The sequence below is a fragment of the Peromyscus californicus genome, unplaced genomic scaffold, assembly GCF_007827085.1.
Source record: "Peromyscus californicus insignis strain IS unplaced genomic scaffold, ASM782708v3 Scaffold_9__1_contigs__length_137607984, whole genome shotgun sequence".
Lineage (NCBI taxonomy): Eukaryota > Metazoa > Chordata > Mammalia > Rodentia > Cricetidae > Peromyscus > Peromyscus californicus.
In genome coordinates this window covers 131852417-131869937 of record NW_026294617.1, presented here as the reverse complement: position 1 = coordinate 131869937, position 17521 = coordinate 131852417, and the positions used below count along the sequence as shown (strand labels likewise).

Below are 17521 nucleotides of genomic sequence, written 5' to 3'. Positions count from 1 at the left end.
ACTGTCTAAAACAACATACACAGCTAGCCCTCCTCACAACTATGGATTGGACAGACCTGTGTCCTCCAAGGGAAATTCCTACCTAACACAGACTGCACCAGACAAGACAGCACATATTTACAGAAGGGAAAAAGCACTAGCAACCAGTCTAGACCAAGTTTGTGAACTACATTCAGCATGGGTGCAGGACCAAATGTGGGGACAGTGTGCGGGGCCAGGGTCAGGAGGGCTGGATCCTGTACAGGACTGTTAAACAACAAAGACTACGACTTCATGCCATGGCTTCCTCAAAACTTGGGAATGTGGGAAGTAGCCATGTTAACCGTCGATGAACACCTATGATCCCAGCACTCAAGAAGTTAAGGCAGGATGATTACTGTGCATCTGAGACTAGCTCAGCTAGAAGGATTATCTGGCCAATTCTAGGCCAGTCTGGGCTAGAGTGTGGGACATTGTCTCAAAAGAGAGAAACCCACCAAAAGTAAACTAGGGTAGAAAGAGCAACAGTGTCAGACAGCATTGCCTTCTGAGTTAACTGAGCACGTGACACTTGATTGAACACATGAGGATAACACTCACCACGGACACTGTAAGCCTCAGGTGTAGCAAACTGAACTTAACCTTAAAAACCCTATCTGGTAGGTACCTACCACGTACTGAACTTCCTAATAGAAGTGAAGGGGATGCGTAAGGTCCCACTGCTCTGCCACCCAGACACTGTCCAGGCTGCATTGTCCCATGGACACAGGATGTAGATGAAGATCCTACTGACCACAGGCTTCAAGAGCCTGACATTCTGTAACTCCCTTGCTCTGACCTACACTCCTCAAGTGGCCTTTGGATCATTGGTTTCTAGGCTGGTTTGCCTAGTCAAGGACAACCAGAACAACAGGTCTGCTCAGCAATGGAATCTGCTACTGTGAAAGACGGCATCGGCATTTGATTCTGCACATCAGTCTTTGTCAGCTTGTTAGTGGCAATCGTCATCCCTAAGTGGCAACATTACAAGGCGCTGACACAATTAACCTCGGAGCCTGTGTGTGTGTGTGGGGGGGGGGGGGCGTACGTGGCTTGGCTCAGCAGTAGTTTATTTAAGAGTTAGAGAAGAGAGAGGTGGAAAGGATGGAGGGAGAGAGGGAAGGAGGGAGGTGGGGGAGAGAGGAGGAAGGGAGGGAGAGAGAGGAGCATATATGGATATGTTCTGTCAGGATTGTAAGGAGATTTAAATGTCACACTAAGGCAGTGGGAACGCTTTGGTGAAATTTTGATGAGGAAAGTGACACGGTCCAAACTTCACTCACGTGCCCCTCACAGGCAGATCCCAGAGAAGCTCGCGGAGTAACCTGGGGCCCAGCCAAGGAAACACTAGTGATGTGAGGGCCATTATTACACACACACAGGTTACACGGGCAGCTGCTGATGACTTCACAGGTGATCTGGGAATATTACGAGATAACTTAGGCTGATTTTCAGTGGACTTTAATAGTCTTCCGTAGATTTCCATGTACCTAGAAAGTTTATTTAGTTAAGAGAAATACACAATGTTCAACAGCGCTCCAAACATATATTTAGATTTTTTTTTCTACTATCTGGTAGGTACCTAAACATGACCAGGCTTCCCCAAGTCAGTGCTTCGATGTCCAAGCGCATGAGTATCTCTGCCATTCCTACTAGCCCCAGCTTCCTGCCTCTGGGAGCACAAACCAGTACATATACTCCTCAGGCACAGCGGTGCCAGCCATGCCTCCACGCACAGCCTGAGCCAGAGCCAGGCATATTCTCACCCGTGTATGGATCACAGCTCTCTTCTCCCCCAGGGCCACTGCCTCAACCAGGTTCTAACAGTTTCTTACCTGGGTCATGGAAGTTGCTTTCTAAATGGCTCATTGTCTTTCCTAGCCCTCTATCATTTTGAATCCAGGTGACAGTTCATTCCATTGTTCAACAAATGGATGTCAGTTTGTGAGAGATTTTTCCAGGGAACAAAACAGTCAAGGTCCTTGTTTCTCACAGAGTGATGGTCTAGACACACAGTAATGATGTAATCAGGAAATAAAGTTTTCAGTGGTGGTAAATATTATAAAGTGGATACAATTAGTGTGTCCGAGAGTGGATGGAAAGTGGGGTTGGCACAAAGGGCTCCTGGGAAAATTGCTATTGGGTTCAAAGCCGGGTGACAAGGAATGACCCATCTGTCAGGAGAAAAGCATTTCAGCAGAGAACTAACGAGGTGAAACCACCAAGGTGAGCAGGACACAGGTGTGGGATGTTTCTAGCAGAAATGGGAGGGGGGACAAGAGAGGGAAGGAGGGAGGGGAGGAAGACAGGAAGGAGGAAGGCCCAGTCCTGTGCCTCACAGACATGTGGAGAACAACCAAGGGGCAGAAAGGGGATGCCTCGAGAGACTGAAGCTGCCTGGACTGTGATGTCAAAGAAGCCCAGGACAAGAGGGTTCTCTGGAACAGAGAGAGGTCACCACATCTGCTGCTGCTGCAAGACTGCGTGACAGAGGCATTGTTCACCAAGCTCGGCAAGGAAGAAGTCACCAGGGACACTCTCAAGATGAGTGTGAGGAAGTGTGAGCAGAGAAAAGAGAAAGAGCACACTTAAGAAGTATGCTTAACTGTGCAGCAACCTGGATTCAAAGTAATCTGGCATTTGCCGTGTGTGTGTGTGTGTGTGTGTGTGTGTGTGTGTGTGTGTGTGTGTGTGTGTCACAGGTTGACACTGCATATATTTCTCAGTGCTCTCTCCACCTTAGTTTTTGAGACAGCTCCCTCACTGAATGTGAAACTCACCAAGTCAGTGAGACTGACTGGCCCTCAAGCCCCCGTCTGTCTTTGCTCCCTGTCTGTCTTTGCTCCGAGCACTGGAATTATGATGGTGAACTGAAATGCCAGCTCTCTGACTTGCGTCCTGATTGTACTGCAATGCTTTAAGGCTGAGCCATCTCTCCTGCCCAGTGCTTGTCATTTTAAAGTTTAGCCCCTTTCCTCTAGGACACAAGAGTTTTTACCATGTGGCTTTTGGCACCTCTATATTTTTTATCTTCTCACATCCCCACCTCTTCTGCACCTCAATAAGTCCTTGCAATAACTACAACATAGCCACTTCCTTCACACACCTCACTCTTTGGGTCCCTTTCATGCTTCTTAGATGAAGTACAAACTCCTTCTCATCTTTCCCTGCCCTTCAAGAATCCCCACCTCAAGTTCCAATTCTCCTTGTCACATGATCCCTGTCTCCTAGGGGCCATCACTGCAGCTCACATCTCCAGGTGATATTCACCCCACCACACTGCAGTCCAGTCCACTGAAGCATTCTGAACACAAACACCCAACAGGACAAACACCAGCACAAGAACTTCAGGTCATATCTAGGAGGCTTGTGATGGTTAATTTTAGCTGTCAACTTGTTTGGATTTAGATCACTATGGGAACAAAGCTCTGGGCACGTCTTTAAGGGATTACATACATTACAATAACTGTGGTGAGGACACTCACCCACACATGGGCACTGTTGTTATGGCTGTGACCCTAGACTGAGGAAAAAGTAGAAACCCAGATGAGCACAGGTGTTCACTGCTCTGCTTCCTAATTGGAGGCCAGGCTCTTGCCACCCTGACATCCTTTCCAGAAGGGACCGTAAGCTGACAAAACCCTCCGTCCCTTGGTTTCTATCATCATGGTCTTAGTCTCAGAAATAACACAAGTCACTAACACACCTGTGCTCCCATTAGCAGCAAGGCAGATGCTGTGGTGGCTTGGGCAGAGGACTGCCAATATGAAAACCTACTTGATGGTTTAATCTTGACTGTCAACAGGATCAACTAAGAAGCATACTTTGGGAGGTGTCTGTACGGCTTCCCCAGGAAGGTTGGGCTGAGGGTGGAAGACCCTGTCTCTGAGTCGGTGGCACTTTCCAACAAGTGGTCCAGGTACAGAAAGGTTTAGCGAAGGGACAGTGCCTGCCTACTTTCACTCATTGTCACAGGAGTGCCTGTAGCCTCCCTGCCTCTGTTCATGCTGCCGCCTCCATCTGCCATCAGACTCCCGTCTCTTCTGCCTTCCGAGGTGGACGGCACACCCATGACTCTCCAGGAAACTTCTAGCCCATTGGTGTCAGACTGGGGCTGGTGAGGCATCCAGCTTTGCCAGCTGGGCTGCTACTGGGTTCTCAGTCTCTCCACCATGCACACAGCCACTGTTAAACTACCCTGTCACACATGTATGCCAATCTAAACCCCACTTTAAAATACATATGCATTCTATTGGTTCTGTTCCTCTGGAGAACTGTCAATTTCTTCAATTTGAAGATACCTTAAAATTTGTGAGCCTGAATGTAGCCATTATGAGACCATTAGTTCTGTTCCTTATGAGCTGCTTGTTTTTTTCTTTATGGTTCTTAGTTGTTCTTTTGCAGAGCTGCCAGCTTAAGTTGTGCTGGGATCAAGAAAAATGGGCCGTGGTGTTCGTGTTCCTGGAGCTGTGTCCATGCCAGTGGATGCCCACACACTCCAGAAGAGAATTTGACATTGCTGCTGCTGTTGTTGCTGTTATAGCAGTGGCGGCTACCGCTGCTATTGTTTCTAGGATTGCCATTTCATAATTGGTTACTACAGCTAGCACAGTGGAGACCCTGGCAGCAAAAGTAGCTACCACAGTTAGTTAATCTTCCATTCTATTGGGCATGATAAATTTAATTCAATAGTTATATACATTTCAATTGGCTTTGAAAATTATAAATTTATAAACTCAAGTTCCATTTGCTTTTGGGATACCATCTTACAAGGACTCCAATTTGCAGTGAGGCTCGTTAAGGAAGGGAATGGTTCAGTTGCCTTTAGCCTACTGGCTATGGGTGGGTTAGGACTTCTGTTGGTCTTTTCTGTGTCCAACACACAGATTGCAAGCCCAGTGCCACTTTGAGATCTTTGGCAGCAGTTAACTCTGCAGCTCACACACAATAGAGCCTGTATGATAATGAGTATTCAGAGACGGGTAATGCCTTGGGGGGGTGCTCACCAACCTAAGACAGAGCACCTGTGTGGCCTGGGCAAGCATCTCCATGACGGGTAAGGTGACCTGCTGACATTCCACACAACCTAAGTCGGAAGCTCATTTTTTAGTAAAAGGGGGGACCTGTAGGGTCCTGGCCCCCATTTTGGGTAACTGTTGCCTTGCTTGCTGACCTTGACCTTGATATCCTCCCTATGCTAATTCCCTGCTGGGTTCCACCCTCCTGAATGCTTAAGGGAAGTTCCTTATCTGTGTATCCTGCATATTGGGTGTTAACAGCTTAGATGCAAGATTGTAAAACATAGGTAGTGAACTTCTGCCCTCCAGGGTTCTCCCATTGTGCTGTAAGCCTGTATTTAAGACCTCCTCCCTCCTTCAATAAATGACATTTGGCATTCAAAAGAAAAAAAAAGAAAAGCAATATGTTATTAAGACAACTTAAATGCCAAAAATAAATAAATAAATAAATAAATAAATAAATAAATAAAATAATATATGCATATAATAGAAAAAAATAAATAAAATACATATGCATTCTATTGGTTCTGTTCCTCTGGAGAGCTGTCAATTTCATCAGTGCAGAATAAAGCAGCAAACTGTGATGTCATCTAACTCTCCAGCCTTCTCCTCAGCCCTGATACTTACACAACCCACCACTCACACACGGCACACCATATCCTGTCCACACACCACTGTCTCCAGGATAGGTGTTCTCAAGCCTCTGCACTTGGGACCTTGCTGTCAACTCTTCTTGGCACATCAAGCACCAGCTGACAGGTGTCATCTACTAGGAAGCTTTCTAGAACCCCACTACTTGTATTCCTGCAAACACTAAGTATGCACTCCTCTGCTTCCAGAGCCCCATCAACTCCACTAACTGCAGCGAGGAATATCCACTGTGGAAAAGATTCAAGATTCAAGATTGATCAATTCAGCCATGCTGACTGTGCAGTTTTAATGTAAGTGGCCCCCCATAAGCTCATAGGAGTGGCACTATCAGGAGGTGTGGCCTTGTTGGAGGAACTATGCCACTGGTGGAGACAGGCTTTGAGGTCTCAGATATGCCTAAGATACCAACCAGTGTTGCAATTGACCTCCTGTTGCCTGCAAGATGTAGGACACTCAGCTACTTCTCCAGCACCATGTCTGCTTGCACACCACCATGTCACACCATGATGATAAATGGACTAAACTTCTGAAAATGCAAGCTGACCAAATTAAATATTTTTCCTTCATAAGGATTTCCATGGTCATGGTGTCTCTTCACAGCAATAGAAGCCCAAACTAAGACATTGAGTAACCAGCCATTCAGGACAACTACTTATTTTTACCTCCTCCGTTTTTTTGTGTATTGTGACTTTACACAAGACTTGTTGAAAGGCATGCTATAGATGACATTGTGACCCTTTCTGTGTACAGGGATGAACTCTGCCTTTTGGTATTTGAGTCCCTTTTACAGGGACAAGAAACACACCCATTATTATGATAAGATGCAAACCAGAGACATGCATGAACCAGGGGGACAGCTCTGTGATGAGGCTAATTTGAGAAGTTCTCTTAGTAACAAAATGCAGAATTCCTCAGAATTTGGTAAGGGTGAGTGTGCTCACCTCCTAGACCTGAACAAGGTTAACATGCTCGTCTCCTAGGCCTGAGCTAGGGTTTTTTTTTCCTCTGAGCCTTGACTTTTAGAGCTTAGTCAGAGTGCTGAGATATGCTCAGTGATTAAGAGCACTAGCTGGAGTTGCAGAGGACCAAAGCTGCTCAGTTCCGAGGTCCCCATGGTGGGTTACAACTGACTGTGACTCTATTTGCATGGGAGCCAACATCCATTTCTGGTCCCTGTGGGTGCTGCATGTGACACACATAGACATATGCAGGCACAGCCTCATGCACGTAGAGTAAAAATAAGTAAAACTGAATTAAAATAAAAGAGCTGAATCACAGAGGCACAGACTCAGGATTGGAGAATACACAGGGGTTTTTAGTCACTTTGCCTGAATGAAAGTCCCTTCACCATCCCTCATACAGCTCTTACCCTTCGCTTACCCCCCTCCTGACAGTAACTTACCACCCCTTCTGCTACAGCAGGCAAATAAGCACCCCTTACTAATGTAGATAAATGGTCTACCCTGCCAACAACAGTACCAACATTGTGAGCCCTTCCGACCTGCATGGTGCTACACATGAGAATCTTTGTCCAGCACTGGGCAATGAGCAGTGGAGGGGTCCATTTTCATCTGTCTCGAGACACATAAGCCTCACCCAGCCAAAGAAAGCCCCAGGGATCTAATGAAATGACTTAAAACACCCATATACAAGTGAAGTGTTAAAACAGTAGGGGAAACGTCCTGAATAGAAACCACCGCTGCTGTCATTTGGGCTTTTGATTGTCTGTTCTTGCTGGTACTTGTGATTCAGTGGAGAGACTCACACATGCCAGGCAGGTGCTCTACCACGGAGCTACATTCCTGACCTCTCTTTTCACTTCTTATTTTGAGACTAGGTCTTGCTAAGTTGCTCAGATTGACCTTGACCTTGTGATATTCATGCCTCAACCTTCTGTGTAGCATGGGAATATAGGCTTGAACCCCCAGGCCCAGCTGAGCCAAAGGAGTCTTAACTCAAATGCTCACACAATTGCTGGCAATTAAATAACATACTGGACTTTGTATATATCAATTCAAAAAGAAAAAAAGAAAGAAAAAGAAAAACAATGGCCCCCACAGCTCTTGTCTATTAACAGAACAAACTTCTCAGCTCTGAATTGCCCCAGAACCCCTCATGCATTAGTTTCTGAAAGAGCTCGTATTTCTTAGTCTGCTCTGTGCATTCGTTTCCACCCTGTATATGCTCACACACACACACACACACACACACACACACACACACACACACACACACACTCACTCACCTCGCTTTTGCAATACCAACCCAACACTAACTGATATTTTCTGACTGTTGAGTATGGAAGACAACTTACATGGCCTGGAGGCCAACTTTTTCAAATAGAACAGGGAAAAATGATTAAATGACCAAATCAACTCCCAGACACCCTATTTTCAGTAGACAAGAGCAAATGAGGTGCTGGCGACCGACAGGAAATGTGCTTGTGGGCTGAGGGGAGAGCCTGGCAGGCAGACAGAAAGGGGAGGGGGAGACTGCCTGAAACACAGGGGAGACCGTACCACACGAGCTTGCTGTCGTTGAGAGACAAGGGAGGGAAGAGGAGGCCCGCTGTGCTTGCTGTCCTGCTGGCTTGTTTGAAGCCAGCCCTTCCGCTGTACTGGGCAAGTGCTGGACCTGTGAGGACACTTTCTTCTGTTCTTTAAATGTCCTCATTACTTCCCCAGTGAGGGTCAGATAAAGTCCTGCTGCCTTCAGAGGGCCCACTGAGTCTCTGGCGCTTGCTCCTGTGCAGGATGCCTTCCTTCCTTAGCTGAAAGGTGGGGAGCTGTGTCCACAGGAAGACCGCACCTCTGAAGCCCTTTGTGTGTCTGGAACATCCCCACTCCATCCCCCCCCCCCCCAGATTACAATTTTTTCCTCAGTGATTTTCATAGGTGTTTAGAGTTTACTTGTGTGTGTGTGTGTGTGTGTGTGTGTGTGTGTGTGTGTGTGTGTGTGTAGGTCAGAGGACGACCTGTGTGAGTCATTTCTCTCCTCCCACCATTCCCTCTTCCACTGATCCAGCCCTGGGGATGGAACTCACATCGTGAGGCTCTGTGGCAAGTGCCCCGGGCCACTTTTCTATCTCTCAGGGTCCCTAGCCACGTGTCTAAAAACATAGGGGTCTTTCTAAGAAATGTGTCATTAAGCTCTTTTGGCATCGTGAGAATATTGTTGGTATACTTACATAAACCTAGCTTTTATAAATGGCTACACTACACCCATAGGCTGTGGCACATATGAATGTATGGCCTCACCTACTGTTCCTTAGCCACAAACCTGTACAGCATGCTACTGTGACGAATACTGCGGAAATCTGTAATCCAATACAACTCACCAGTGCATGTAAGTGATGTGCTGGAGATGAGGACATTGTGGTCTCTGTGATGCCACCAGGTAGGAACACTGCAGTGATACATTACTGTTGGACATACAATCCACTATGCTCTTGTGTGGCTACTGCCACACACTTTGTTCACTATTAACCTGCATGTCCTTATGTGGCCACATGATGGAAGATGAAGTTGGGGAGACCTCAGTTCATCTCCATAAAACCAACCAGGCTTCTGCCTTCTCTATGGCTAGAAGAGGAACACTTCAAATTCACATTCCTCTGTCTAATGTGACAGTTGGTTTACTATAATTATTATTCCTGTTGAAGCTCAAAGATATTTAGTGGTCCCTTGGGGCCAACAGGCTACATTCAGTCTTCACCAATTAGTTACTATGAAATGTAAATACCATGCTGAGCAAGGCTATCTGCACTCTGGGCAACAGAGTGAGCGCACGGTGTTACCACAGAGAGAATGACAGAGGTTCCAGACCCATCCTAAGAAAGTGGACCTGTGAATGAGGAACCTGAACGAATGGCCTGACATTTTGGTGAATTAGAATAAACTGCTTAAAGCTGGGAGATTTGAGGGAAATTGCAGGAAAGGCTGGCACACATCCCAATGACTGGCAAGTGTAAATGAGCGTGCTGATCATTATTTCACACCATGGATTATTATGACATGCGACTGCCAGAAATCAAAGTCAAAGCCAAGCAGAAATCAGCTACAGCAGCATAACCTCCCTATAGCTGTCCCCCACAGCCCTGTCTCTGGATAGCTGTAAGCCTGAGAACAGAGGAGAGGATAAATGATAAGGGGGCTAAATTATTGGCTGAAATTGAAATGTTACGTAATGTTGGGGGAGGGGAGCACCAGCAAAGATATGGTTATTTCCCTGGAGCACACTAATGCCCTAAAGACCCACAATGCATTGGAGAACAATGGTCTCTGGGAAGTGCCCTGTTTCTGGAAGCTGAGTGGCACAAATGCCTGGCATGGAAGAGGTTGGCATAGCAACTCTGCATCGGCCACAGTGAGTCACAGAGTTCACAGACGCCAGGCAGAACCACCTGAATGAGTCTGCATCTCCACAGGGTGGATAAGGTACAGAAAGCATTTCTCAGGGTTTTCTTTCGGTGAACACAAACTCTTGGTCTAGTAACTAAAGGCAGATCATTTGCTGAACGAACAGTGTTCATGATTCCAGGAGAGATTTATTCTCTGTACTTTCCCTAAGTAAATAAGATTACATTCAGGCAGAAGTGAGGTATTTGTCCCTGACAATAGATAAAATTCTCCATGAGCTATAAAATGATGTACCCAAAATCAACTTTTAGTGTTTGTTTAAAAACATGCATTCACTAGAAAGGAGCTGTTTACCTGTTGGCAGTAGGTCCCTGGAAATCTGGATAGCTCCTTGAATCACCTGCATTAAAAAATAAAAAAGATCTTTTTAAGTATATAAGCCAATGAAGAGGCAAATAAATGAATATAAAATGTTATCAAAGATAGAGCTTGTTCTTAGCTGGCCTACTGCTCTGTGCAATGCTAAGTCCTTCTTTTGTCCAGTGAAATAACAGGGGTGCCCTGGTCACACTTGCCAAGCTCTTGTCCCCTCTCCAACTAGAAGCAAGACCAGAAGGGTCATATTCCCCATAAACTGTGAAAATACCCTCCGTCAGAGAGCGTCGACTCTGAAGATGTGTCTGAGAGCAAGGCTGGGCGCTTCAAAGCTGCTGGGCCAGTCTGACCTCTGCCATTGCCGTGTGGCTGAGGACCTGTAAGGGGTACATCCTAATTTGAGATGTGACTTACCCCAGCTCTTCTTTCTTTTCAGAAACCAGTCATTTGGCTTCCACTTGAGAAGTCTCACCACAACCCTCGTTGGCCTCTGCCCTATCAGCTGCATATTGTACACTGCTTTAACGACCTGCCTACAGGCACCGTCACCCCATGGTGCTGCAACAGTGCTCCTGTCTTTGCTCACATGAAATCCATGTGCAATGGCCTTTTTCTGTAAAAATCATCCCTGGCAAAAGGCTACAGCTGTAAACCCCAGACCCCCGGGTTCCTCCCGGCAAGTGCTCTTGTTCTAGATACTTGGTTCTATCACAAAATTGGTTCTGAATCAAAGACATGATCTTAAAAGGATTAGAAAGAAGACCTCTGAGTGTCAGCCACTTGTCCCCACTTTCACAAAGTGGGAACCACTCCAGAGAACTTGGTATATTCAGGAAAGAGCAGCAAAGGGATAGATTTGCAGTGGAAATCCAGGAAACAAGCAGCTTGTAAATATGTGTAAAGCACCTGCGATGCACAGCAGGACCTGAGGAGGTACAGGAAGTGTGTAAGGCATGGTCAGGCTCCATCTCAGAGAGCAGAGTCTACACACTGATGCATTCAGCAAGGCTGTATTTACTCATACTTGAACAAGAAGTATGCCATACAAGATAATTGATGGAATACTAAGTCATGTGGTGCTATGGTCTGAATGCTTGCACCCCTCATTTCTGTTGATAACCCTTGAAGTGACAGTACCAAGAAGTGGGTCCCAAAGCCAGCAGTCCCATTTTCCTCAGCCCCTGTTCTTGAAAATTAAAATCTCCATGGATGGCGGGAGGGGTTAGTGAGCCCTGCTGAAATGTGATTAAGCAATAAGGCAGTCAGAGGACTGAATGGTAGCAATGTCCTCAAGCAGCAGATGCAAAGAACGACCTAGCCTTTGCAAAGCTCTCTCTTCTGGCAAGTCAGGATACCATGGTCTCCATGTTGCCATCTTCCACTATGGGAAGACACAGCCAAAAAAGCCCCATCTTGTAATCAGACGGGCACTCTCTCCAGACACCAAACCTGCCAGTGCCTTGATTTTAGACTCCAAGGTCTCCAAGACTCTAAAACTATGTGGAATAAACTAACCCTGTAGTCAGAAACTACTAAGCCTGAGGTGTTTGTGAACAGAAGCGTACTAAGGTGTGGTGACACCCTTAACTGTAACGGGAGCTCTGAGGGAGTAACTTCCAGCAAGGACCACAGCAGTCAGGAAGTGAGATTGTGTGTGTGTGTGTGCGTGTGCGTGTGCGTGTGCGTGTGCGTGTGCGTGTGCGTGTGCGTGTGCGTGTGTGTGTGTGTGTGTGTGTGTGTGTGTGTGTAAAAGCTGGAACAAAAGGAGAGGCAAAAGAGGTACCTTTTGAAACCAGAATTCAGTCATATTTATTGCAACTCAGTGACTGCCTCTTGTGTACTTTGTGTGACAGAGGCACTACAGGGAAGAGAAGGTGGAGGAATCACATTCTGTCTTCAACACAAGGAGAAAGTATAGAACTATATTACAGGAAAAGTATGGTTATTAGAGTCATGTATGCAAGGGCAGTGCTGTGAATCCTGGGAAATTAAATGCCATAGTCAGTGGGAGTATCAGTAAGGAAGGCTTATAGAGCCACCAGACTTTTAAATGGATAAGCAAAGACAAACTTGTAGTGATGGATGGAGTCACGGAGGTGGGAATGAAGAGCATTTTTGCAAGAGTGGTAGAAAAGCTGGGCCACGAGAATGATGGATAATGGGATAGGAGGACCATAGAATGAAGCTGAGTAGGTAGTGTGGATCCAGAACAGACAAAAAAGGGTTGGAATTTATTTCATACTTTATAGACCACAGGGAATCAGAGAAGGATTTTGAACAAAGTAATGAGACAAGAGAAATCATGCTATAAAAGAGCAGTCTAGCCTTAAAAGGACAATATTCAACCTCATATGGAAAAACAAAGAATCCAAGATAGCTAAAACAATCTTATATAATAAAAGAACTGTTGGAGGTGTCACCATCCCTGATTTCAAGCTGTACTACAAAGCTAAAGTAATAAAAACCACATGGTATTGGCATAAAAACAGAAACCCATAAATGCACACACCTATGGATACCTGATTTTTTTTTTTTATAAAGAAGCCAGAAACACACAATAAAAAAAAGAAAGCATCTTCAAAAAACGGTGCTGGTTTAATTGGATGCCAGCAAGTATAAGAATGTAAATAGATCCATATTTATCATGCTGCACAAAACTGAAGTCCAAGTGAATCAAAGCCCTTAACATTAGACTAGACACACTGAACCTGATAGAAGAGAAAGTAGGAAATAGCCTTGAACACACAGGCACAGGAGACAACTTCCTGAACAGAACACTGATGGTGCAGACACTAAGATCAACAATCAGTAAATGGGGCATTGTGAAACTGAAGAGCTTCTGTAAGGCAAAGGACACTGTCAGTAGGACAAAACAGCAGTCTACAGAACGGGAAATGGTTTTCACCAACTCCACATCCAGTAGAAGACTAACATCCAAAACATATAAGGAATCTGAGAAACTAGACATCAACAAACCAAACAATCCCATTAAAAATGGGGTACAGGGATACACAAAGAATTCTCAACAGAGGAATCTCAAACAGCTGAGAAACACTTAAAGAAATGTTCAACATCCTTCTCCATCAGGGAAATGCAAATTAAAACTGCTTTGAGATTCCATCTTACACCTGTCAAAATGATTAAGATCAATAACACAAGTAACTGCTCATGCTGGCAAGAATGTGAAGCAAGGGGAACACTTCCACATCACTGGTGGGAGTGCAAACTTGTACAGCCACTGTGGAAATCACTTATGACAGTTCCTTAGAAAACTGGGAATCAATCTACCTCAAGACCCAGCTATACCAGTCTTGGGTATATACCCAAAGGATGCTCCGTCCTATCACAAGGACACATGCTCAACTATGTTCATAGTGACTTTATTCATAATAGCCAGAAACTAGAAAGAACCGAGATGTCCCTTAACCAAGAATGGCTAAAGAAAATGGGGTACATTTACACAATAGAGTATTACTCAGATGTTAAAAAAAATAGCATTGTGAAAATCGAAGGCAAATGTATGGAACTAGAAAAAAAATCATGCTGAGTGAGGTAACCCAGACCCAGAAAGACAAACATGGTGTGTACTCACTCATAAGTGGATATTAGCTGTTAAGTTAAGGATAACCATGCTACAGTCTACAGACTCAGAGAGGCTAAGTAACAAGGAAGGCTGGATGGGGGAAATGCATGGATCTCCCTGGGAAGGGGAAATAGAATAGATTTTTGCAAGTGGACTGGGAGTAGGTGGAGATGGGAACATGAGGGATCAGGTGGGAGATGGAGGGACAGAGGGGGAGAGTACAGGGAGATATGAGTGGAATGGGGGGGCATGTAAGGGGCAATGTGGAAACCTAGTACAGAGGAAACTTCCTGGAACCTATGACAGTGACCCTGGCAAGGACTCCTAATAATGGAGGATACAGATCCTGAACCAGCCACCTCCATAGTAGCCAGGCAAAACTCCCAGTGGAGGGACTAAGACACCACCAACCCAGTCACAAAACCTTTGACTCACACCTGCCCTACCTGCAAGATATGCTGGGGCAATGGTGACTTAGAGCTTGTGGGAACAGCCAAACAGTGACTGGTCTAATTTGAGGCCCGAGCCATGAGAGACAGCCCAAGCCTGACACTACCAGGAACTAGAAGCTGGATGACTCAGATACCTAGGGTAGAACCAAACACAACTGGCAAAAGAAAATCAATGAAATGATGCCCTAATGATACTCTGCTACACTCAAAGATTGATGCCTAGCCTAGTCGACATCAGAGAGGCTTCCTTCAGCAGCTGATGGGAGCAGATGCAAAGACCCACAGCTAAATATTAGGCAGAGCTTGGGGAACCCTGTAAAAGGTGGAGGAAAGAATTGTAGGAGCCAAAGGGGTCGAGGACACCAGGAGAACATGGCCCACAGAATCAACTAAGCAGGGCTCATAGGGGCTCACAGAGACTGAAGTGGCAATCACAGAGACTGTATGGATCTGTATTAGGTCCTCTGCATGTACGCTGTGGATGGTTAACTTGGGTGTTTGTGGGACTCCTAACAGTGGGAGAGAGGTATCTCTTACTCTTGCATGCTTTTGGGACCTTTTTCCTCTGACTGGGCTGCCTCTTCCAGCCTTGATATGAGGGTTTGTGCCTCATCTTATTGCATTTTGTTATGCTGTGTTCAGTTGATATCCCTGGGAAGCCTGCTCTTTTCTGAAAGAAAATGAAGGAGCAGTGGTTCTGGGGGGCAAGAGGGTGGGGGAGACTGAGGGGGGTGGAGAAGGGGAAGCTGGGTCAGGATGTACTGTATGAGAGAAGAATACAGGAACCTGTTGTAGAATGTTAGTTTAAGGTGTGTTAATGTTGATTATGTTGCATTTATTTAACCCTGTGAAGCTGTGTTTACTGTTCTTGTCTAAAACACCTAAACAGTCTATAGCAAGGCAGGAGAAAGAATAGGTGGGGCTGGCAGGCAGAGAGAAGATATAGAAGGAGAAATCTGGGAGGAAGGAGAAAGAGAAGGAGCCAGAGAAGGAGTGGATGCACACATGCTCACTTGCTCATTTTTGTTCAGCTCAAGTTCTCTGTACTTACATCATCTTTACAGCCTGCCTAGGGAATGATGCTACCCACAGTGGGTTGAGTAACTGAGACAGTCCCCCAAAACATGCCCACAGGCCAACCACAGGTAGACAATCGTTCATTGAGACTCTCTTCCCAGGTGATTTTAGGTTGTATCAAGTTACCAATTAAAGCTAAGCATCACACTCTAGAACCTATAATGCTTTATCATTATGGTCTCTTACTGGATTTAAAGAAGGTTGAATAGTTGATGCTGTTAAAACAGAGCATTAGCAAGTAGAATCACTTGTAAAGTGGATCTCAGACAGGGAATATAAATTTTGTTTTGGTTCCTTTGAGGGTGAAATGGCATTCAGCTGAATGTTCAACATGAGAAGTAGAGTCTACAGGGAATATTCCAGAGGAGTCAGAAAGAATGTAAGAACCAGAAGATGAGGAGGAAAGTTGTGAAGTGACATGACATTGTCGTTGTACTCATGAGTTCACAGCAGCTGTGGTTGCCTGCCCCAAACCCATGCAAGACCAAGTCAGTTATTCCATCGTGGATAGGAGAAGAGTTTACGAGGCTCTACCACTAGCTGGGGAGCTCTTGAGAGCTGATGGCTGCTAGGGCAGGAAGGACTGCTTTTCTTTGAGGGTGTGGTCATTAGTAGGTTGCTCATGCTCAAGTGGATGGCTTCACAACTATGTATGACGTATAGACAGCACTAATTTGATTCAGTGAGGTGTGTGTGTGTGTGTGTGTGTGTGTGTGTGCGCGCGCGCGCTTTGGAGGATATGTTGTAGAAGTCTGGGAAGTGTTGAAGATGGGAAATGAGGGATTATGATCATAATACATTGTATAAATGTGTAAATAGTTTAGAAAGAAATTTAAAAAATATTTTAAGTCCCAAATTGTAAAGATTTAATGTTCAAAGAACAGTTTAAAAATCTCTTCAGTAGTGCTTTATTGACCACATGTTGAAATGATGATGTTTAGTTTACATTGGATTAAGTAAACTGTGTTATTAAAATTTTTTTTAAATGAAAACTGGAGCTGTGAAAGAGGACCAAGTCCTGAGAAAACTGGAAGTCATAAAATGTGTATCAAGAAAGGAGAGAACTCGGAAGAGCAGATCCTCAGATCTGTCAGGTGTACAGCACTGTTACTATGGCAGTAATATCATCTCACACAGGTTTAGCATCAGATCTATACTCTAGGGAATGCTTTCCTTGTTATTTTGTCTATGTTGTCTGACTCTACATGGGTTAGAAATTATCACTTACTTCACTTTACAGATGTAGACAATGTGGCACAGAGAGACTAAGGACTCTGTCCACAGTGGCAGAGTAGATGAATGGTCTGTCCACCTGAAGTCCACTGACTGCCCACTCCATGGCAACCACACTGATCCCAGGGCCCAATGGTGCAAGACAAACTCCAATAAGAAGCCAGTCTCTATATTCTTCAACACCAAGTTTTGACTCATTGTCAGCTTCTCTTATTTGAACTACTGGTCTGGCTGCCTTGCTATAGATGGTTTTAGGTGTTTCTGCATCCTCCTTTATCTGGAAATGGAGTTCCTGTGTCCCAGTGCACAGGAACAAGTCTCTAATGCGGCTTCTTCCTTCCACCTGTTCCAAGGTCATGGGCAACTGGGTCTGGTTTAAACACAGGGGTGAACTGGGCTGGTCATATTCTTTACCCCAGAAATGTAACATTAGAATAGGTAGAGTGAGTAGGAAATGGGACCTACAAGATACAAACCTTGAAAATGAGAGATTTAGAGAAATCTGGCATTTGAAACCAGCAAGATAGTTCAGTGAGTAAAGATGATTGATACCAGTTAAGCCTGATGACCTGAGTTTGATTTCTTATATGAACTTATATGGTAGAAGGAGAAAATCAACTCCTGAAGGTTGTTCTCTGGGGTCTAAAAGCACAACATGGCATATACCTCCCACAACCACTTAGAAATAAATATGAAAAGAAAGCAAGAAAACAAGCAAGGAAGAAAGAAAGAAAGAAAGAAAGAAAGAAAGAAAGA

General features: G+C 45.1%; 1 protein-coding gene across 5 annotated transcripts in view; it reads right to left on the bottom strand.

The window, feature by feature from the left end:
• The window catches only part of Slc44a5 (solute carrier family 44 member 5), a 316279-nt gene that overhangs the window by 93520 nt on the left and 205238 nt on the right, over positions 1-17521 (bottom strand). For all 5 annotated transcript variants that reach the window (XM_052730288.1, XM_052730286.1, XM_052730290.1 and 2 more), the window contains one exon: positions 10400-10445. In XM_052730288.1, coding sequence (XP_052586248.1) covers positions 10400-10445 — 46 coding nt within the window. The remainder of the gene's footprint in view (positions 1-10399; positions 10446-17521) is intronic.